We start from the raw sequence: 23,758 nt of genomic DNA, 5'->3' as shown, positions 1-23,758 counted from the left end.
AACAAGGATGTCGAGGCTCTAGAGAGGGTGCAGAGGTGGTTTACGCGGATGCTGCCTGGATTAGAGGGCATGTGCTATCAGTCGAGGTTGGACAAACTTGGGCTCTTTTCTCTGGAGCGGCAGAGGCTGAGGGGTGGTCTGTTGGAAGTGTATAAAATGATGAGGGGTATAGACAGGGTGGACAAGCAATATCTTGTTCCCATTATTGAGCGATCCAATACCAGAGGGCATGCATTTAAGGTGAGGGGGGTAGGTTCAGAATAGACGTGAGGGGTAGGTTTTTTACTGAGAGAGGGGTGGATGCCTGGAATGCGTTGCCTGATAGGGTGGTGGAGGCAAATTCATAGGGGGCTTTCAAGGTAACTCCCTGAAAATTTCTGATCCCTGGAATTTTGCTTGTTACATTCAAGAATGTGCCGTTACTTTGAAGTGCAGCGCTCTTTAAAAGTGGATCCAGCCTGTGATCTGGATAGGATTTGATCGCTAAAAAACAGGAAATGCCAGAAATACTCAGCAGGTCAGGCAGCATCTGTGGAGAGGGAGACGGTTAACGTTTCAGAACTGGGAAAGTGAGAAAACATTGGAGAGAAGTTGCAGAGAAGTTGGCAGAGACATGGACAGGACAGAGGGAATATCTGATGGGGGCGAGGCCAGTGTTGCCAAGGTGACAAGTGTCTTTAGTTGGTGTTGAGCCTGCCAGGTACATACCTTCCGACACCTGTTGGTGAGGCCGTACCTGGAGAACTGTGTACGGTTTTGGTCGCCCTGTTATAAGAAAGACGTCTTAAACTGGAAAGAGTGCGGAGAAGATTTATGAGGGTGCTGCCAGGATTCGAGGGCCTGAATTGTAGGGAGAGGTTGGGCACTTTACTCCTTAGAACGTGGGAGATTGAGGGGTGACCTAATGGAGGTGTATAAAATCATGAGAGGCATAGATAGGGTGAATGCGCACAGTCTTTTCCCCAGGGAAAGGGAACTAAGAATTAGCGGGTATAGGTTTAAGGTAAGAGGTGAAAGATTTAAAAGGAACCTAAGACGCAATCTCTTCATGCAGAGAGTGGTCAATATATGGAATGAGCTGCCAGAGGAAGTGGTTGAGGCAGGTAAAATAACATGGAAAAGACCCTTGGGCGGGTACATGGATAGGAAAGGTTTAGAGGGATGTGGGCCAAACGCAGGCAGATGGGACTAGCTTGGTGGGCACCATGGTCAGCATGGGTGAGTTGGGCCGAAGGGCCTGTTTCTGTGCTGTGTTATCCTACCTCGCCCAGTCCTGATGCAGGGTTTCGACCCGAAACATCGACAATTCCTCCCCCCCCCACAGATGCTGCTCGACCCGCTGAGTTCCTTCAGCAGATTGTGTGATGATCCAGATTCCAGCATCTGCAGTCTCGTGTTTTTCCTCCCTCCCCATCGATTGGCATATTGTAAATCTGGGCCCCTCTGTTGAAGGTGAGGAGGTAACTGGTTTCAAACAAATTTTATTAACCAAAAACTGTTGGAGGAACTCAGTGGGTCAAGCAGCATCCGGCGGGGAAGGAGTGGTTGACATTTCGGGTTGAGACCCTGCGTTGGGGAGGTGGCCGGTATAAAGAGGGGAGGGGTGAGATGGGGGCCAGTGGGTGAGGGGTGGTCTGTGGAGGAGGGGAGGGTGAAGGTGGAGGCCGGAGGGAGATAAGTTGGAACACAAAGGGCTCCCGGTGCTGAAGTAAGGAAGGTGGTAACGGGAACCATTGGGGGGAGGTGGTGTGGCTGGAACCGGTTGGGGGAAGGGATCCGGCGGGTGAAGTGAGTGAGTAGGTGGGCGGATGGAACCAGAAAGGGGAGGGGGATGAAAATGGGTGGTGGAGGGCTGCAGGGAGGTGGGTACGGACTACTCATAGTTGTACAACACAGCGGTGTGGAAATTTACCAACAGGTTCTGATCAGGGAGATGTAACCCTTCAGTTTAAGGCTCCGTCGTCAACCCAGTATCTGTTTACATTGTTTAACAAGAAAAAAGGCCAAGAGGGCTGTACAGAGGGGTGTGAGTAGGGACGAGAGCTGACTCAAGGCCGTACTTGGAGAACTGTGTGCAGTTCTGGTCACCACGCTATAGGAAGGATGTGACTGCACTGGAGAGGGGAGGTTCACCAGGATGTTGCCTGCATTGGAGGCTTTAGTTATGGGGAGAGATTGGACAGGCCGGGCTTGTTTTCCCTGGAGCGGCAGAGGCTGAGAGAGACCTGACAGAAGTTTATAAGATTATGAGAGGGATAGATAGAAAAGACAGTCAAAAACTTTTTTTTCCCCCATGGAAGGGGTATCAAAAACAAGAGGACACAGGTTTAAGGTGAGAGGGAGGAGTTTTAAAGGGGATCTGAGGGGTAGGTTTTATTTCACACAGAGAGGGGTTGATATCTATAACTCACTGCCAGGGGAGGTGGTGGAATCAAATACAGGCCGGCACGGTAGTGCAGCGGTTAGCGTGACGCTATTACAGCGCCAGCGACCCAGGTTCAATTCCGGCCGCTGTCTGTAAGGAGTTTGTATGTTCTCCCGTGTCTGCGTGGGTTTCCTCCGGGTGCTCCGGTTTCCTCCCACATTCCAAAGACGTACGGGTTAGGAAGTTGTGGGCGTGCTATGTTGGTGCCAGAAGTGTGGCGACACTTGCGGGCTGCCCCCAGAACACTCTACGCAAAAAGATGCATTTCACTGTGTGTTTTGATGTACATGTGACTAATAAAGATGTCTTACAGTCACTGTGTTTAAGAGACATTTAGACAGACGCTTAAATAGGCAAGGTATAGAAGGATATAGTCCTAATGGGGGCAAATGGGATCAGTAGATGGGTAAAAGATGTCGGCATGGATGTGATGGGCCGAAGGGCCTGTTTCTGTGCAGTATGACTCAGACTGTATGAGAATAAACCATGGTTTGGGTTTTGAGACGAAGTAGCGTTGGAGGAGCAGACCAAGATTACTGGAAGGAATACTGAAGCCGAGGTCAGCTGTAGTAGGTGGCTGGAGTGTGGGTTGCTTGGTGAGATGGTGTGGTGGTAGACCCATGGTTTAGTGGAGGAGGAGACAGATTGGATCTAAACATGGGGACAGGGTTTGGGGCTTTGCGTTATTGGAGAACTGGGGAACCAGTAAGAGGCAAGTTGTGACCAGTGGTGAGATGAAGGATACAGTGGATGGAGAGTGGGTGTCTGGCCAGGAGACCATTGGAAGAATCAGCTCAGGAGCTGGTTTCTGACGGAGCAGGTGCTAGGATCTCAGTTTGGGGTTTCGATCGGTAGAGGGACTGTGCAGGGTCTTGATCTGCTGTGAAGATGGTGGACACAGGCACCAGGCAATTGCCTTTGCTGGTCTTAATTCTCAAGATTAATTTCTGACACCTCAGATAATGAAGTGTCCACATCCAATTGCAGCAAGACCTGTACGGTATCCAGGCCGGGGCTGATAGGGGGCAAGTAACATCCGCGCCACACGTGTCCCAGGCAATGACGATATCCAACCAGAGAAAACTGGCCGTCACCCCCTGACATTCAGTGGCATCACCTTCACTGAATCCCCCACCATCAGTATCCTGGGGGTTACCACTGACCTGAAACTGAACTGGAGCGGCCATATACACAGTGTGGCTACAAGAACAGGTCAGAGGCTGGGAATCCTGCGGTGAGGGAGTTAGGAGGTGTGTTCAACTCCCCAAAGCCTGTCCACCATCTACAAGGCTCAAGTCAGGAGTGTGAGGGAACGCTCTCCACTCGCCTGGGTGAGTGCAGCTTCAACAACACTCGAGAAGCTCCACACCACTAAATAGGCATCCCATCCACACCCACTCACTCACCCCACCACCGACACACAGTAACAGCAGTCGGTACCATCTACAGGACGCACTGCAGCGACTCACCGAGACTCCTCAGACAGCACCTTCCAAACCCACCAGCTCTACCAGCTAGAAGGACAAGGGAAGCAGGAGCACGGGGACCCCACCCCCTGGGAGTTGCCCTCCGAGCCACACACAGTCTTGACTTGGAAATATCTCGCCGTTCCTTCACCGTCACTGGGTCAAAGTCCTGGAACTCCCTCCCTAATAACACTGTGGGTGCACCCACACCTCAGGGACTACAGCAGTTCAAGAAGGCAGCTCACCACCACCTTCTCAAGGGCAACTAGGGCGGGCAATTAAATGCTGCCTCAGCCTGCAAAGCCCACACCCCTTGAAGGAATAAAAAAAGATTGTGTCTTCCTGCAAGTACCACACTGGTAAAATGGGGACTCAGTTAAAACTGCACCCCTTACACATCAAAAGCCTAATGTAAAACATGCAAAATGCTGGAGGAACTCAGCCTGATGTATTTTTGCAAGAGGTGTTGAAATTGCCGTCCTATCGCACTCTCCCTCCACACTTCCCCTGAATCCCAACACAAGTTCAGGGACCTGATCAAGTTCAATTCAAGTTTATTGTCGTAGACATAGATACCCAGGGTATAAATGCCTTGAAAATGAGCTTTTTGCAGCCGCAGCACAGTACGTTACAAATATGACGAACTTAAATTTCATAAATTTAAATTGACATAAATTAATCATAAACTTCCACACCCAAATTTGGCATGTCCCCTTTGACACTCACCAATTTTTACCGATGCACCATAGGAAGCATCCTATCTGGATGCATCATGGCTTGGTACGGCAACTGCTCTGCCCAAGACCTCAAGAAGCTGCGGAGAGTTGTGGACACAGCCCAGTGCATCACGGACACCAGCCTTCCCTCCTTGGACTCTGTCTTTACCTCTCGTTGTCTTGGTGTAGCAGCCAGCATAATCAAAGACCCCACCCACCCAGGACATTCTCTCTTCTCTCCTCTTCCATCGGGTAGAAGATACAGGTGCCTGAGGGCACGTACCACCAGACTTAAGGACAGCTTCTACCCCACTGTGATAAGACTATTGAACGGTTCCCATATACAATGAGATGGACTATGGCCTCATGATCTACCTTGTTGTGACCTTGCAGCTTATTGCACTGCACTTTCTCTGTAGCTGTGACACTTTACTCTGTACTGTTATTGTTTTTACCTGTACCACATCAATGCACTCTGTACTAACTCAATGTAACTGCACTGTGTAATGAATTGACCTGCACGATCGGTTTGTAAGTCAGGCTTTTCACCGTACCTCAGTACAAGTGACAATAATAAACCAATACCAATACCAAATAAAAATAACATAACAACATTAGTGCAAGTTGAGGGAAAATATATTCTGAGGTAGAATTAGGGTTGTTCAGGTGGATTCAAGGACCTGATGGCAGTGGGGAAGAAGCTGTTGTTGAACTGTGCAAATGTTCTGACATTCCAGTCTTATATCCCACATTTCTGAAGCTCGGTCCTTTTTCTCTTCTTCCCTGTCACCTTCCAACATCTGTCTAAATACGGTAAAAATTCTTCACTGCAGCCAGAGACTCTGGAAAACAATCTTAAAGGGGTGGAAATCAGTAACTGAAAGAGAAGATTGGTTGTAGGGTTGGGGACAGAGTGCGGTCCAATTTGGGGGTGGGGGGGGGTTTTGTAGACTCTGTAATATACTGGGCTGTGCACGGTGCACCAATTCCAAAATTATTCTGTTGTTAACTGATTGGTGGAAACTGCCACTCAGCCACTCGTTGATCCAGTGCACAATATGCCCGCGAGTGATAAGGAGAGTTTCCTCCCCACATCGACAGTCCTGTGTTGTAACAATCCAAGTGCCCTGATCTTGAATGTTAAAGTCAAAGGCGAGTTTACTGTCAGATGCACAAGTCCATGTGTGCACAGGTGCAATGAAAAACTTACTTGCAGCAGCATCACAGGCACAGAGCATCAGATAAGCAGCATTCACAAGAAAAACATAAATTATACAAGAACACAATTAGAACAAAAAAAAACAAAATCCAAAGTTGTCCCAGTGTTGCTATACTGAGGTAGTGATTAAGGTTGTGCCGGTTGGTTCAAGAACCGAATGGTTGTTCCTGAACCTGGGGGTGTGGGGACTTCAGGCTTCTGTACCTCCTGCCCGACAGGAGCTGTGAGAAGATGGTACGGCCCGGATGGTGGGGATCCTTGATGATGGATGTTGCCTTCTTGAGGCAGCGCCTCCTGTAGATACTCCCGATGGTGGGGAGGGATGTGCCCGTGATGTATTGGGCAGAGTCCACTACTCTCTGCAGCTTCTTGCGTTCCTGCACATTCCCATACCAGACCAGTCAGGATACTTTCAACAGAACATCTGTAGAAGTTTGTTATTTAGTGCTTTGAATTTTTTTTTAATTGAGTCAAAAGGGGATGCAGTTAATTTCACAAGCTGGATTCAAATTCGGTTCTCTCTCCCACAGTGTGATCCCAATCTTCAAGTTTACAATGTTTTTATCGATAGTTTGGACACCCGTCTCCCGAGAATTGCACTATTCTCGACACGTGCCATCAAGGCTGGTGAAGAGCTTACGTTTGACTATCAAATGAAGGGTAAGTCTTTGTCTACTACGCTGTGTGTCGCTGTATGAAGGAAAGTGGGGTAGTCAGCTTCAAATGCAAAGATGTTTGTGTTTTTAAAGGATCTTTGTGAGCTGGCTAGAACGTGTTCCTTGCTTTAGAATTATTAAACTACAAAAACCTTTATTTGGTAACGACTTCAATCTCTTGTTTATCTTTTGAGAGGAGCTTCTCAGTAAAGTGCCTGGAGCAGACTCGGTGGGCCGAATGGCCTGCCTCTGCTCCCTTGTCTTGTGAGCTTGTACATGTACAGAACTGGGGGTCTGCCTTAGTTTATCCGTTGCTCGAATCCTCATCTGTCGTTTCTATTTGATTCTTTCCGCTGTTCCCAGAGCAGCAACTGCGGATCTTTGGAATAAAAACCACCCATTTACACCAATCCCATTTTATTCTCCCCAAACTGCCATCGACTGTCCCCAGATTCCACCACTACCCTACACGCTAGGGGCAACGTACAGCAGTCAATTAACCTATCACCCTGCACGTTGTTGGGATGTGGGAGGAAACTGGAGCACCCGGGGGAAACCCAAGCGGTCAAAGGGAGAGCGTGCAAACTCCACACAGACAGCGCCGGGGATCAGGATTGAACCCTGGTCTCTGGGGCTGAGAGGCAGCGGCTCTACCTGCTGCTCCCCTGTGCCGTCCTTGGGACATTATTCCAGCCTTGACATTTTCATTCAGGGCAATCTTTGAATCCCTCAGGCACTTGTTGAACATTTTAACACCAGGTTTCTGCAGCAGGACCCCATCCAACATCAACCTGATCGAATCACTAAAAACTTGCAGCACCAAACAAGACCGTTCGGCCCATCCTCTCAGTTCTGCAGGTCAGTCCCATATCCCAGCTCTCTGCCCGTCACCCTGCGGCTCACAGTTCGCCAAGGGCTCTTCCAGCCGCTTCTTAAATGCTTTGAGAGTCTCAACCTTCTTCAATTCTGGGCAATGAGATCTACAACTCCACCCACCCCCCCCCCTTCAAAATTGTAGTCGGTGGGGGGGGGGGGGGGGAATTTCCCAACCCCTCTCTCATGTCTTTGAACCCAATGACCCTTCTGCCAAGGGAAATGGGACATTCCTGCCTGCCGTGTCGTGGCTAACTCTAACCTCTGCTTGAGAAATAAAGGACTGCAGATGCTGGAATCTAGATGAAAAACACGATGATCCGGGAGGAACCTCTGCCTCCTCTGTGCTGAAGACTCTGCCCCAGGCTAGCCATGTTCTTTGCACTTTCCCCTGCACCAGCACTGTCACATCTCTTCTGTCATGTGATTACAAGCATGTCCTTTAGTTGTGACCATACGACATAGGAGCAGAATTAGGCCATTCAGCCCATCGAGTCTGCTCCAGCATTCCATCATGGCTGATTTATTTTTCCCTCTCAACCCCATTCTCCTGCCTTCTCCCCGTAACCTTTGATGCCCTCACTAATCAAGGACCTATCAACCTCTGCTTTAAATATACCCAATGACTTGGCCTCCACAGCCGTCTGTGGCAATGAATTCCACAGATTCACCACCCACTGGCTGAAGAAATTCCTCCTCATCTTTGTTCTAAAGGGACGTCCCTTTATTCTGAGGCTGTGCCCTCTGGTCCTAGACTCTCCCACTACTGGAAACATGCTCTCCACGTCCACTCTGTCCAGGTCTTTCAATATTCATAGGTTTCAATGAGATGCCCCCATCCTTCTGAACTCCAGCGAGTGCAGGCCCAGGGACATCAAACACTCATTGTACATTAACCCTTTCACCCCCGGTATCATTTCATCAGCCTCCTCTGGACCCTTTCCAACGCCAGCACATCCATCCTTAGATATGTCCTAGTTAGTGTTCTGTCTGGTTGTAACATGATTGGCCTGCTCTTAAGGAAAGCATCCCCCATGTCTTAAGACTTAGTCATATATCACGGAAACAGGCCCTTCGGCCCAACTGGTCAATGCTGACCAAGATTCCCATCTAAGCCAGTCCCATTTGCCTGCATTTCGCCCATATCCCTCTAAACCTTTCCTATCCACGTGTCCTGTCCAAATACCTTTTAAATGTTGTTAATGTACCTTCCTCTGGCAGCTTGTTCCATATACGGACCACCCTCTGTGTTTCTAAAAAAAATTTGCCCCTCAGGTTCCTATTAAATCTCTCCCCTCTCACCTTAAACCTTTGCCCTCTAGTTCTTTATTCCCCAACCCTGGGAAAAAGACTGTACGCATTCACCCTGTCTATGCCCCTCATGATTTTATACACCTCTATTAGATCACCCCTCAGTCTCCTATGCTCCAATAAATAAAGTCCCAACCTCTCTCTATAACTCAGTCCCTCAAGACCCAGAACCATCCTCGTAAATCTCCCCTGTATTCTTTCCAGCTTAATGGCATCTTTCCTACAGCAGGGTGACCAAAACTGAACACAATATTCCAAATGCGGCCTCACCAACGTCTTGTACTAGAACGTAGAACATTACAGCACAATACAGGCCCTTCAGCCCACGATGTTGTGCCAACATTTTATCCTGCTCTATCTAACCCTTCCTTCCCACATAGCCCCCATTCCTCTATCATTCATGTGTCTATCTAAGAGTCCCTTAAATGTCCCTAATGTATCTGCCCCCACAACCTCTGCCAGCAGTGCGTTCCACGCACCCACCACTGTGTAAAAAAACTTACCCCTGGCGTCCCCCCTTATACCTTCCTCCAATCACCTTAAAATTATGCCCCCTCGTGTTAGCCATTGTTGCCTCACTTAAAGTTGAGGACACAGCTTGGGGTGATGCACACTTGTCCCAACGGAACATCTGTTTGTCTTTTGTCTGCAGGACTTGGTCCTTGAGGAGATAATCCTCATAAAGTCATACGGCACAGAAACGGCCCTTCAGCCCATCATGTTCATGCCAACCATGTACTTAAGTCTACTAGTTCCAGTTACCAGCACTCAGTCCATAGCTTTATATGACTTGGTGATTCAAGAGCTTGTCTAGATGTTACTTAAATGCTGTGAGAGTCTCTGCCTCCACCACCCCCTTAGGCAGTGTGTCCCAGATTCCAACAACCCTCTGGGTGAAAAAAAAAATTCTTCCTTGGATCCTCTGTGAGCCACTTACACTCTGAACCTCTGTCCTCCAGTTTTGGACACCTCTGCTATGGAGAAGATTTTCCTTCTGTCTGTGCCCTTCACCCTGAGGTCCTCCGTCATCATGTGTTGCCGTCACAGTCATGCTCAGTGGGATAGAACCGATCTGGCAGCTCAGAACTGGGCATCTGTGAGATGCTGTACACCGTCAACAGCGCAGTGTGTCACCCTGAGGCCTGGCATTTCCCTCACTCTACCATTGACTCGTTCAGTGCGGAGTGAAACGGGCGTGCAGGGAGCGGAGACGAGGTGCCAACTTGGTGTCAACAGAGTTCCATGTGTGCATTGCACAGGGCTAAGCCAACCCAGACCACGTGGACTGCAGCGGTTGAAGAAGGCAGCTCAGCACCTCCACTTCCCGCTACTGTAAGACTCATGAATGCACCTCCTAGATGTGAATGATGACTCTTGATATCTCAATCTACCTCGTTGTGGCCCTTGCACCCAGACCTTTACCCCCTCACAACCTATCTATATCTCCCTATAGACTCTCCGCATCCTCTGCTACATCTATTTCTTGGTTTATTGCCTGTGCCACTGTAATGTTATTATTTGGTGGCCTGCAGACAATTCCCGCCAGTTATTTTTTCCCTTTACTATTCCTAAGGGCAGGCACGGTAGTGCAGCGGTTAGCGTGACGCTATTACAGCGCCAGCGACCCGGGTTCAATTCCGGCCGCTGCCTGTAAGGAGTTTGTACGTTCTCCCCGTGTCTGCGTGGGTTTCCTCCGGGTGCTCCGGTTTCCTCCCACATTCCAAAGACGTACGGGTTAGGAAGTTGTGGGCATGCTATGTTGGCGCCGGAAGCGTGGCGACACTTGTGGACTGCCCCCAGAACACTCTATGCAAAAAATGCATTTCACTGTGTGTTTCGATATACATGTGACTAATAAAGAAATTTTGCCTTGTCTGCCTGCACTACACTCTCTCTGTAACTGTAACACTACATTCTGCATTCTGTTTTCTTTTTGTACTACCTCGATGTACTTGTGTACGGAATGATCTGTCTGGGTGTCACGCAGACAAAAGCTTTTCACTGTATCTTGGTACATGTGACAATAGTAAACCAATTACCAGTGTGTTGGGCAGTAAAAGCCAGCAGCAAGCTCGTTCTGAGAAACAGGAATAAAACGAACATTCTCTTTCTTCTGGCAGGTTCGGGTGATGTTTCAATCACTGAGAGCTCTGATGTCAATGGGCCAACCAAAAAACAGCGCAGGATTGAATGCAAGTGTGGGTCCTTGTCCTGCCGAGGATTCATGAACTGACCTGTGGCCACGAGGAAGAAATTTGTATTTTTTTTTGCCTGTTTTAAACTAACAGTATGTGGATCCCATCTCTCCATGTCACCTGAGCTCTCGGATAATGACACTTGAAGAGAGAGGTTTGGTATGCACCATGCAGGAAGGTTGCATTCTCATTAATCCTAGGCTGAAAGCAGGTCTGTGAGATCATTTCTTTGGGAGAAATTTTACTGCATTGGATAATTGATATTATTTGTGATCTGTTGCAAGGTGGGTCACCAAAACAGCTTCTTGGGTTGCTTTGTCCCCATTGAGGCGTGACCTGTTTTAGAAGAGCATTCTCTACTTGAGTATTGTTCTTAATCCCACAGGTTTGATTTGGAACAGCATCCTTCTGCATTAAAGCCTTCAAAGCATTTTCATTTTTTTTTTGGAGATGTCTATCCAAGTTTGCTAACTTGTCAGTAAATTTGGTTGTTGCTAATCGGGCTGCTTTGTAGAATGTGTTTGAATTATTGGCAGAGGAGTACTCTGACCTCTACAATGCAGCAGAGGTTGTGCAAATATTCCTGGGTAGTACCTGTGCTCCAAATCTCAAATGTATTGTTCAGTGAAAAAAGGTGTGTGTTTATCCTCCAGTTATGGCCAAATAATTAGCACCACTTTAACCTTCCTTGATGCAATACATTTCTTCACATCAAGGCAAATACTTGCTTTTTGACTCTTTAAGGACTCAGGATAATTCCTCCCCCCCCCCCCCCCCCAGTGTGTGCATAGTAATTGAATGCAACAAATTGAGATTAGGCCTCCAATGTTAAGTTATTAATCTTTTATTAAGACATTGCTATTAAGTTATTAAGACAGTACTCCATGCTAACCTTTTGCAAGCTTGCTTTAAAGGTAAGTGCTATGAGACCATCATACCTTTGGGCCTATTTATACCTTTTAGAGAATGTGCAGAAAATATTCATGGAGCATTCTGAACATTCAGGCACCATTGCAGATGGAATCCTGCATTAATTACGATGTTTATGGCATCCATTACTGCACATTAAGGCTCAGCAACAGAAAGGTTACTAGCAGGTGACTGGAGATGCAATTATGGAATGAGTTCTTTCGAGAGAGTGGGAGAGTAATTTCAACATTTTAATAAGAGAGGGCCATTTAACCATTGGGTGTAGCAGTTAACAAGAGCTCTGGGACTTTTCTTTCTTAAGTCTTGCCCATTGCTGTCAGGATGTAGGGTTTAACATACAGCTAGGGCAGGTCAATAAATCTCCCATTGAAGTTTCTGCCTACAATTTTTGATTGAAAGACAAATTATCCTTATTGCAAGATTCTATTTTTGTATTTGCTTTTTCTTAAAAAAAAATCTCGGAACTGTTGTGCTTTGGGGAGTGCCCTCTTTAAAACAGCAGTAATATTGAGTTTGCAGCTTGAATTTGAATAAAACTTGGAATTTCTAAGAGGCATTGGCAAAGAAATGTTGTCTCCAGCCACTTGGTGCTAAATGAGTTGCATGTATGTTCCTAAAGTGTCTCCAACAAAGCTGAGTTTCTGAGGTGAACGATGTTTGACCCCTTCCAGACACTGGCAACCAAGAACAGACTTCCAGCCTGATGCTTGAAGATGAAGAACAACGTTTGCAGGGTAAATTATTTTGTTTTAATGTGTGTTGTTAGCCTAGAAAGCCTGTTGGGCAGAAGCAATCTTCCTTTGAGGAGATGCTGAACGGTGATCAGTGTGGGGAGAGATAAGACAGAGTTTAAGGGCTTCTTTGATGATGCAGTTCAAACAATTACTTTTCCCCCTTTGAATGCTCATCTTTAGTATCGGAGGTTTCATTGCACTTGCTGGTAAAGCAGCAAATTAGGATGCCCCTGTGGCAGACAGAGAGGCTGAGAAACCCATGGAGAGTCCCTCCTGAAGATTTGCTGAGAATCCCATTCAACAAGCAAGTCAGAAGGCAAATTTCTACCCTCCGCTGCTCTCCCCAACTCTACAGTCACCTGAACTTCTCTCCTTTTTGAACTGAGTGTCGTTGCTCGAGTGGGAATCTGGTGGAGGATTGGTAGGGAATAAATCCAGTGAGCCAGTCAGCAAGAGGGAGATTGGCCATTCTGTGTCTGGTAAAGGATGATGTCCAAATATGACTTGGAGCTCTGATTGCTTTGAAGGGGTTATGAGACCTCACTATGGAGAAAATAAGTTTGCAAAGTTTTTTTTTGTAGGATGGTTTCAAGTCTTGTATACCTCTTTGTACCGAGCTGTGAATTGCAAATTGGTGTAGAATGTTTGCTTAAAGAAACCGATAAATGTCAATGTTTCAAATTGGTCTCTTTTCTTTGTGCTAATCTTCCCTTTGGTGTGGGTCAGCCACTGACCTGTCCTCGACCCTGTCCTCCAACGGCTGCCGTGGGAACTGGCCCAACGACAAGGCTGCCGCCTCAGGGTGGTAGTGGTCGTGACCTTGCAGAGTATGCCCCCGGCCACAGCCGCACTGGCTGGGTTCAGCATTTCTGACCTCACCTCACCGGTCACGATGGGATGCAAACTTGAGGATGCAGATTGCCGTAAGCAGGTAACAGAGTTGAAGCATGTCAGCCACTGGAGTCATTGGCTGCTGACAACAAACTCCTGTCAAGGGTCTATGATAGAACTATGAAAAACCTACACAGGTACAAAATAACCACTGTCCCATTTAGGAGCATGCTTAACTTGAGGTGCGATGTGATATCACTCTCTGCTGATAAGCCAGGGCCAAGTGAACCTTTGTACATGGTTGGTACTGCATCATTGAATAGTTCCCTGCATCATCTGTGGCTCCCTGATTAATAGAACATAGAACAGTACAGCACAGAACAGGCCCTTCAGCCCACAGTGTTGTGCCAACATAGTTAATCCCTCCTATCTACAGAATGCCCATGTCCCTCCATTTTCCTCTCATTCATGTGCCCATCCAAGCCTCTCTTAAAAGCCCCCAATGATTTTGCCTCCACCACCCTATCAGGCAACTCATTCCAGGCATCCACCACTCTCTCAGTTAAAAACGTACCCCTCATGTCTGTTCTGAACCTACCCCTCCTCACCTTAAATGCATGCCCTCTGGTATTGGATCGCTCAATAATGGGAAAAAGATATTTCTTGTCCACCCTATCTATGCCCCACATAATTTTATGCACTTCCAACAGATCACCCCTCAGCCTCTGCCACTCCAGAGAAAAGAGCCAAAGTTTGTCCGGCCTCTCCTGATAGCACATGCCCTCTAATCCAGGCAGCATTCTAGTAAACTTCCTCTGTACCCTCTCTAAAGCCTCGACATCCTTCCTATAGTGAGGTGACCAGAATTGCACGCAATTGTAGGTAGGTGACTGATAGGTGAATTTTATCATCTGATTTAGTAATGGGAGTGTGGGATTGCTGTGGTGTGGGATTGCTGTGGTGTGGAAGGAGGACATTTGGCCCATAGGTCCATGCTGGTTCCTGGGAGAGCGAGCCAGTCTGTTCCATACCTCTTCATAGTGGTTGAGAGTTATTTATAGCACGTGACCATCCAGTTTCCCCTTGCAAAGTCCTGACTGACAGTCCCACTGCTCCTACAGCCAGCCAGTTACTGTCCCTACAGAGACACAGGAGACCGCAGATGCTGAAATCTTGAGCAACACACAAGATGCCGCAGGAACTCAGCGGGTCAGGCAGCGTCTGTGGAGGGAGGTGGACAGTCGACGTTCCGGGTCGAGACCCTGCACCTGGACTGGAAAGATAGAGAGAAGCCAGTATGAAGAGGTGGAGAAAGAGCTGGCAGGTGCTAGGTAGAGGGGGGGGTGGGGTAAGGTGGGGGTAGGGTAGGGGTGGAGGGTAAGGTGGGGGTAGGGTAGGGGGTGGGGTAGAGTGGAGGGGGGGGGTAAGGTGCCATCATTTTTTGTCACTGTCCACAAGCTGGGTTCCTCCCCCACGTCCATTTTGCTCAGCTTCCTGCGCCTTTCACCCGCAGTTGGGAGCAGTTGTTCAGTCTGGGTTCACATAATTGTTCCACTCCGTAACCTGGAAAGAACACTAGAAGCCTGGAGACAGAAGGTCTGTGGTTCCGGCAGACCGTAGCTGGGGTGGCGCCACTGGCGGAGCTGCTGCCTCGCGGCTCCAGCCCCCCCCCCCCCGGGTTGAGTTTTGGGTTGAGCCCCCTTCATCAGGACTGGAATGAAGGTCCTCAACCCGAAATGTCGACTGTCCATCTCCCTCCACAGACGCTGCTTGACCCGCTGAGTTCCTGCAGCCGTTTGCTTGTTGCTCCAGATTTCCAGCATCTGCAGCCTGTGTCTCAAAGTCAAGTTGAGTTTATTGTCAGATGCACAAGTCCATGTGTGCACAGGTGCAATGAAAAACTTACTTGCAGCAGCATCACAGGCACAGAGTATCAGATAAGCAGCGTTCACAAAAAAAAATTAGAACTAAAGAAAGTCCATTGCAGTCCAAAGTGGTCATAGTGTTGCTGTACTGAGGCAGTGATCAGGGTTGTGCCGGTCGGTTCAAGAACCAAATGGTTGAAGGGAAGTAGCTGTTCCTGAACGTGGTGGTGTGGGGACTTCAGGCTTCTGTACCTCCTGCCCGATGGGAGCTGCGAGATGGCATGGCCCGGATGGTGGGGATCTTTGATGATGGATGTTGCCTTCTTGAGGCAGCACCTCCTGTAGATACTCCCGATGGTGGGGCGGGATGTGCCCGTGATGTATTGGGGCTAATTCTGGGTGATGTCAGTTTCCTCTCCCACACCCTAATGGTAGGTTAATTGGACACTAAATTGCCCCTAGTGTAGGTGGCTGTTGGATGCATATGGGAGAGGAGAGTAGATAGTGCGTGAATGGGCCGAATGGCATCTTATGCTGTAAGAAAACAAAAGATGAGATGTTTCTTTAAGTAGGTATGTGGCCCAGGGTGGATCCTCTTCCCATCCTCCAGGCCCAAGACAGTGGGAGAACTCAGAATGGACCCAATGACTGAGCAATGACAATGTGTCCAAGATTTTATTTATATAAATATAGGAAATGGTGATGAAGGAAACCATTGTAGTCGGTTTAGACAACCCCTTTACAAATTCTTAACCCACTGATTGCCCCTCCTATCCCACTCTGAGAGAAAGGCACAGGTCATTGGAAAGCAGAACCTTGAGATGGGGCATAGTGAACTACTTGTAACCTTTGGTACTGGACCTTGACCAATTGTGGCTTGTAGACCCAGGAACAAGTCAAAGATTAAGGGTGGGATGGGACAGCCCGCAGTCAGAGGCTTTGAGCTCGTTGGGCATTGGGTGGAGATGAGATTGGAGCTGGTGATAGGGGTGGGTGAGCTGGGACAGTGTCTGAGGATCAGGTGGGGTGTGCATATGTGTAGAGGAGGGTTCATTCAGAAAGATAAAATGCAATCTAGGACCCTAGTTCAATCCTGACCTCGGCCACATTATGTGGAGTTTGCACATTGTTCCTGCAAGTTTCCCCCAGATAGTCTGCTTCCCTCCCATGTCCCAAAGATGTGCAGGTTGGTAAGGTAACTGGCCACTGTAAATTGCCCCTAGTGTAGGTGTGACAGAAATCAGCAGAGGAGAGAGAGAGCGAGAGAGCGAGAGAGAGAGAGAGAGAGCGAGAGAGAGAGAGAGAGAGAGAGAGAGAGCGAGAGAGAGAGAGAGAGAGATATATGCAGGAGCAGACAGATGAGACATTTCTTCACTCAGGGATGGTGAGTGTTTAGAACTCTCCCCAAAAGGGTGGAGTATATTCAGGCCATAGAGAGCTTTCTGGATCTTTAGGGAATGAAGCAATACGGAATTGGTGCAGGAGAGTGGTGCTGAGGTAGAAGGTCTGCCATAGTCTAATGGAATGGTGAAGCAGACACGAGGGGCTGAATGGCCTACTCCTATTTATGTTATGTTCCTACAGCACAGATGTTGAACGGCTGATTTCCTGAGTGAATAACCCAGACTGTATATAAATCCAAAGTAAACACAGTATTTAAAATAAAACTGCATAACACTGAGAGACAAGGGTCATTTGGTTGAATTTCTGGGTCAACACGATTAGCCCCTCCACCGTAGCTCCAATCCTCTCCAGCAGCAGCAGATCTGCCTGCGGTTCAGTACTACGATCTGTGGCCACTCGTGTGTTTGTGTTTCTCTGTTTTCACAGCCTCTCCAGCAGCTAACTTACAGTAAATGGCATTCAGTTCTTCAGCCAGTGGCAACTCACAGTCTGGGGTGGACGGTATTTCAAACTCAGAGGAGGTTTGAGAGTCAGATTGAAAACCAGAAATTGAATTTTGTTCTTCTGGGAGGTGAGAGGTAGTATTTGTATTCAAGAGCTCTGCTGCTGCATCCTTAATGTTAATACTTAGCACTGTGGGGGAACTGCATTGAGTGCCTGATGGGTGACCTGAATGAAGTTCGTTGTTCTGCAGAGGTTCCTCAGTTCTGCTTTTCTCTAGTCCCATTGTCAAGTTCGATGTTGCTTTGTCCTTGCTGTTTGTGAACTTCACTGAACACACCCTGTTTTCTGGGGTCTGAGCAGGTTCTGTTTCGAAGCAGCTGCCTTGACTGCCTTGTTCTGTGATGTGGGTTGATTGGGATGAACTTTGAGAGGGCAAGTGGGTGGAATCTCCATCTTCGGAATCGCTGAAGAGTTTGGGAGAGTGTGGACCAACCTCTTGTTCCCTAACGTTTTCTGAATCCTCGTCTGTTTCGGATATCGAAACTGGCTCCTGCTTGAAAAACGAGCACCAGGGAGGCGTCTCTGTCTCGCAGTCTGCTGTTCCCGTGTCGTGCTGCTCTGTGGGGTTAGCGGACTCTTTGCAGTGTGTTGAACTTGCATCCCCTTTTGTGTAAACTTCATCGGTCTCCTCATCTTCATCCTCGTCATTTGACTCTTCACACTCAAAGAACTCTGGATTCAAGCAGACATTCTGCTCGCTGGCACCATCTGTGAACACGTTCACATTGTGCTCAGGGACATCCGTGGGCGGTGAGTGTGATGGCGCACACAATATTCGTTTCGCTGGAATTGGATGGCAGTCATCAAAAAGGTCCTGGTAGTATGCATCTGTTTAAAGAGAAACAGCTTTATATTCATGGAGTCATACAGCACAGAAATAGGCCCCTTCGGCCCAACAGGTCTATGCCAACCAAGATACCCCATCCAAGCTAGTCCCATCTGAAAGCATTTGACCCATGTCCTTCTAAACCTTTCCAATCCATGTACCTGTGCAACTGGCTTTTAAAAGTTGTTATTGTACCTGCCTCAACCACTTCCTCTGGCAGCTCGTTCCACATACAGACCACCTTCTGCATGAAAAAGTTGCCTCTCAGGTTCCTATTAAATCTTTCCCCTCTCAGCTTAAACTTCTACCCTCTAGTTCCTGATTCATCAACCCTGCGAAAAGGACCGTGTGCATTCAGTGCCCTTGGACCTTCTTCAAAGAACAGTGTAGTTTTTCTTCAGTGTTGTCCAGTGTTTTATCCCTTAAATTATATGGGTGGGGGAGAGCCAGTGGGGGGCTATGGAACAACTGGATGGTCACAAGCTTTTTCATGAGAGAACTTGAAACAAGTAGTGAATTGGAAGCCCAACCTTAAACCTTCCATTATCCTGACCAAATGTCAAAGATTTTGCCTCATATTGACACCATTTTCCTGTGCACAACAACATTAAAATTTAATAATTAGGTTAAAAAAAATGGCCCAAACCATTCCTGTTTATAGCCAAATAGGCAAGCTCAGTATTCTCTATAGATTCTAACTTTTTAAAAAAAATTCATTCCCCAAATGGAGATATCACGGACAACGCCAGCATTGATTGTCCATCCCCAATTGCCCCTGAATTGAAGAGGCAGTGAGGAGTCACCCTCATTGGTGGGCCTGGAGTCACATACAGGCCAGACCAGGTAAGGCAGCAGATTGCCTTCCTGATAAGCAGTGAACTGGATGGATTTTATGGTCACTGTTACTGAGAATGGCTTTAAGTTCAGACTTATTATTTTCCCCTTGAATTTAAATTCTTAGCTGTTGTGACGAAATTCAAACTGGTGTCTCTGGATGCGTGGTCCAAATTGCCAGCTGCTGTTCCAGTAAAATTATTATCCAGCCATTGTACCCAGTGTAAATTGGTAAATTGGGAGGTGGGGGGGGGGGGGGGGGGGGGGGGAAGAATAGAGAATGTCTGGGGTGGATGAGGTCTTCGATTATGTTGGCTGCTTTCCCGAGGCAGTGAAAAGTGTAGACAAAAGTCCGTGGAGGGGAGGCTGGTTTCATTGATGCGCTGGGCTGTGTCCACAACTCTCTGCAGTTTCTTGCAGTCACAGTCAGAGCAGTTGCCGTACCAAGCCGTGATGCATCCAGATAGGATGCTTCAATGTCTCAGACATCACGAACCAACGGTCTGACAATACAGGCTGGCAGGAGGCCAACTGGTGGCCCACAAACAGGGCATTTCTTTCTGCCAAATGAGGCCTACTTCACACAGTTGGAGCCCAGTCGGAGCAGTGAGATTGCGACAGGAGTAGAGAGATGGGGGGGGGGGGGGGGGGGGGGGGTGTATCCCTGGGAAGGGCAAATGATGGCCTGGAATGAGTGTGATTGGCTTCATTTCTACTCCAAATGTTCCAATAAACATACCTTCTTTGTCTAAGAAATTCTGCCTCGATCTTTTCAGCTTCCCCAGTGGTTTGTATATGGATTCCTCTCCTGATCCCTTCCTACACAATGTCTTCAACCTGAAGAACAAAAGAGAAGGAAAGTTTATCACAATTGAGGGTTAAATTAAAAGCAAAAGAATGACCAATGATCTCAAAATGGAATCACTGTAATTATCCTCCAAGTATAGACCGGCTAAATGGGGACACAGGAGACATACCTGAAAGCACGTACCACCAGGCTCAAGGACAGCTTCTATCCCGCTGTTATAAGACTATTGAACAGTTCCCTAGTACGATAAGATGGACTCTTGACCTCACAATCTATCTCATTATGACTTTGCACCTTATTGTCTGCCTGCACTGCACTTTCTTTGTAGCTGTTACACTTTATTCTGCATTCTGTATTGTTTTCCCTTGTACTATCTCAATGCACTGTGTAACCGTATGAACGGCATGCAAGTTTTTCCACTGTACCTCAGTACAATTGACAGTAATAAACCAGCTCCTAATTCCAACAGATGCTGTACAGTGGAGCAAAAAGCAAACTGCTGGCAGAATGCAGCGGTTCAACTAAAATCTGGAAAGTTATATTGTATTTAAAGTTAGTTAATTAATCACTATTTAGCTTCTTTAATGGAATTTCCAATTATATTGATGACTTGTGAAGCTGAAGAAAATGTGTGTGTAACAGACACTGCCACAGACCCTGGCTCAGCAATGCCCTGATATCCAATTCCATCCAGGGCCCAGACCCTCCCCATCACTCGAATTTCCTTCAGCCTTGTAACCCATTTCCACAACTTGTCAATAAATGTCAGAGCCAACATTTCTTGTCCATCCCCTAGTGAAGATGAACTAAGAGGCTTCCTGGGGTATTCCAGAGGACAGTGGAAAACTGCCCACATTGACAGGTCTGGAGTCACATTTAGACATCCAGGTAAGGACAGTCCTTCTTTGAAGGACTACATGAAACAGCTGTTTTTTTTTGACAAAGTGATAGCTTCATGGCAAGATCTTTATTAGTCACATGTACATTGAAACACACAGTGAAATGCATCTTTTTGCGTAGAGTGTTCTGGGGCAGCCCGCAAGTGTCGCCACACTTCTGGCGCCAACATAGCATGCCCACAACTTCCTAACCTGTACGTCTTTGGAATGTGGGAGGAAACCGGAGCATCCGGAGGAAACCCATGCAGACACGGGGAGAACGTACAAACTCCTCACAGACAGCGACCGGTATTGAAGCCAGGTCACTGGCGCTGTAATAGTGTTACGCTAACTGCTACACTACCGTGCATAGAGTCATACAGCACAGAAACAGGCCCGTCAGACCAACTGGTCCATGCTGCCTAAGATGCCAACAAGCTATTCCCATTTACCCACATTTGGCCCACAGTCCTCTAATATCCATGGACCTGTCCAAGTACCTTTTAAATGTTGTTAATGTACCTGCCTCAACCACTTCCTCTGGCAGCTCGTTCCATATACTGACCACCCTCTGGGTGAAAAAGTTGCCCCTCAGATTCCTATTAAATCTCTACACTTGCACCTAAAATCTGTGCCCTCTGGTTCTCAATTCCTCAACCCCAGGAAAAAGACAAGAGTGCATTCACCCTATCTCTGCCCCTCATGATTTTACACACCTCTATATGATCACCCCTCAGTCTCCTACACTCCAATGGAAAAAAATCCCAACCTGCTCAACCTCACTCTCCATAACTCAGTCCCTCAAGTGCTGGCAACGTCCTCAAATCTCTCAGTCAGAGTCCTGGAAACATCCTCAATCTTGGTCATCATTGGAAGTCTTGTTTTTAGTAGTACTAGTTCATATTCCATTCCAAATGAGTCCAGTAACTGCTAGTTTGCTCCCCTATTCCTCCTCCATCCCAGTTGGAATCACTCTAGTGACTGCACCATTTGTTGCCACAACCCTTCGCTCAGGGATTTCATCTGTAAACCTTCCCACTTCTCGGATGTTCCTCAAAACCTAGCTCCAGTATCTCCTCCTGTGGCCATACTTGATAATGCTCCTGAGATGTTGTACTTCATTAAAGATGCAAGATAAATCAAGTTTTTGGTTTTGCTCAAGAAATTTCTAAACAAAGAAAACTGACAACTTTATTTTTTTTGAAAACATTGAAAATTATTTAAGAACACCAAGCTCACATCAAATGTCTACTCACAACTCCTTAATATCTTCATATGTCTTGCCAATGGGCACCACATTCGGATAGATGGTCACAGGTTGTACATATGAGAGGAAATCCTTTATCTGGGAGCAAGGGGAGGGAGGAACGAGATAGAAAAAAAAAGGTGAACAAAAGAAAGATAAAATGTTACAAGATCATGGGGGAATTTATTATTATCATGCGTACTGAGGTACAGTAGAAAGCTTTTGCGTGTGTGCCATCCAAACATCATGGCACACACAAGTACATTGGAAAGCAAGAGAAAATAGGATTTAACACTGAATTTTTGGGACAAAATTCTTGGCATTGTTATTTGAGGCAAACAAGTCAACAGGTTCCTTTCAGAGACACAAGAGGGTGCAGGTGTTGGAATCTGCAGCAACACACAAAATGCTGGAGGAACACAGCGGGTCGGGCAAGGGAATGGATAGTCGACGTTTTGGGTTGAGATCCTTCACCCTGGAGGAGCTTCAGAGTTGGATAAACTTGGACTGAGCTTCAGCTGCTGCCCCATTGGGTTTGGAGTAACTCAGTGGTGGTTGGAGAGGATCCTCGGGGCAGGGGGGAACATTTCCACCAACCCATTGCCCCCCCCCCAACTAATTCTTGCTAGATATGACCACGAGCACATGACTACACAAAGGCTCAATGAAACACAAAGGACAATTCCAAATTAGATTAACATTAAAATCAATGTTCTAGAACTAGGGCATGCTTTTCAGAAGGGGTCAGCTGTTTATTGTGGAGATGGATGAATTTCTTCTATTGGAGTATGGTGACTCCATGGGATCCTACCCCGGGACTGTGGGGGTGGAGTCATTGAATATACTCAGGGATGAGTGGGAAAGATTTTTAGTCCATAGACGAGTCGAGGGTTACAGAGAACAGGCAGGAAAATAGAACTAATGTCAAGATCAGAACAGTCATGCTCTGATTTGATTGGTGGCGCATTCTCAAGGAGGTGAAAGGCACATTTCGACTTCCATTTCTGATGCACAAAGTTTCTTAGGAATGAAGAGGAGTTTGGTATTTTAAAAATCTTTCTACATTACCTCACTGAAGGAGGAGTGGAATGAGAAACAGGCGCGATACGAAACTCTCCCCAGTCCTGGAAACAAACACAGTAAGTGAATGGCGATATCTACATCTTCAGCAGAGCAGACTTGTCGATTCTCTCCATTGGCTCAACACCACAAACCAGTTCAAAAACATCAAACTGTTTTTCAGAAGTTACCTTTCATGGAAGTGAAGCAAACGGTCAAACATCTTCATGTATGGAACATAGAACAGTACAGCACATGAACAGGTCGTTCCACCTAGCCAAACGAATCCCTTCTACCTACACAATGTCCACATCCCTCCATTCCCTGCACATCCATGTGCCTATCTAAGAGCCTCTTGAACCCCTCTATCGTATCTGCCTCCACCACCACCCCTGGCAGCACATTCCAGGCACCCACCGCTCTCTGTGTAAAGAAAATTTGCCCGAACATCTCCATTGAACTTACCCCCCTCACCCTATGTGCATGCCTTCTAGTACGTACAAACACCATCATGACCAGTATTAAGGTCTATTTTGTACATATTTCTTCAATATGCAGAGTCCTGGCATGGTTTAGGGGTCTGATGGAAAGCAATTCTCCTCACCCCATGAAATAACTCCTGCAGGGTGGTGACTAGTGGTGTGCCCCAGTTATTCACAATCCGTCAATGAACTGGGCGGGAGAACTAAAGGTAATAATTCCAGGTTGGCTGACAAGGCAACACTGGAGGGATTGACAGTTGTGAAAAGGATGCAAAGAGGCTTCAAGGTGACCAAGACAGGTTGAGTGGGCAACGAAATGGCAGCTACTCACTGGCCTTCATCAGTCAGGGCATTGAGTAAAGAAGTTGGGATGTTATGTTGCAGTTGTACAAGTCATAGGTAAGGCCACATTTGGAGTATTGTTTCATTTTGGTCACCCTGCTATGGAGGAGATGCCATTAAGCTGGAAAGAGTACAGAGGAGATTTACGAGGATA

At 47.2% G+C, this 23,758-nt stretch overlaps 2 protein-coding genes across 2 annotated transcripts in view; one reads left to right on the top strand and one right to left on the bottom strand.

The window, feature by feature from the left end:
- The window catches only part of LOC127580536 (histone-lysine N-methyltransferase SUV39H2-like), a 37,453-nt gene extending 23,153 nt beyond the window's left edge, over nt 1-14,300 (top strand). Inside the window, 2 exon segments of the mRNA XM_052034124.1 lie at nt 6,357-6,486; nt 10,787-14,300. Of these exon segments, the coding sequence (XP_051890084.1) occupies nt 6,357-6,486; nt 10,787-10,899 (243 nt within the window). The 3' untranslated portion in view covers nt 10,900-14,300.
- Nucleotides 14,301-16,570: 2,270 nt separating this feature from the next.
- Nucleotides 16,571-23,758, bottom strand: part of dclre1c (DNA cross-link repair 1C, PSO2 homolog (S. cerevisiae)) — a 39,784-nt gene continuing 32,596 nt past the window's right edge. Inside the window, 4 exon segments of the mRNA XM_052033632.1 lie at nt 16,571-17,957; nt 19,529-19,626; nt 21,732-21,820; nt 22,790-22,845. Coding sequence (XP_051889592.1) covers nt 17,005-17,957; nt 19,529-19,626; nt 21,732-21,820; nt 22,790-22,845 — 1,196 coding nt within the window. The 3' untranslated portion in view covers nt 16,571-17,004.

This window comes from Pristis pectinata, chromosome 19 (genome assembly GCF_009764475.1).
Source record: "Pristis pectinata isolate sPriPec2 chromosome 19, sPriPec2.1.pri, whole genome shotgun sequence".
Lineage (NCBI taxonomy): Eukaryota > Metazoa > Chordata > Chondrichthyes > Rhinopristiformes > Pristidae > Pristis > Pristis pectinata.
This window is presented reverse-complemented; position numbering and strand designations above follow the sequence as displayed.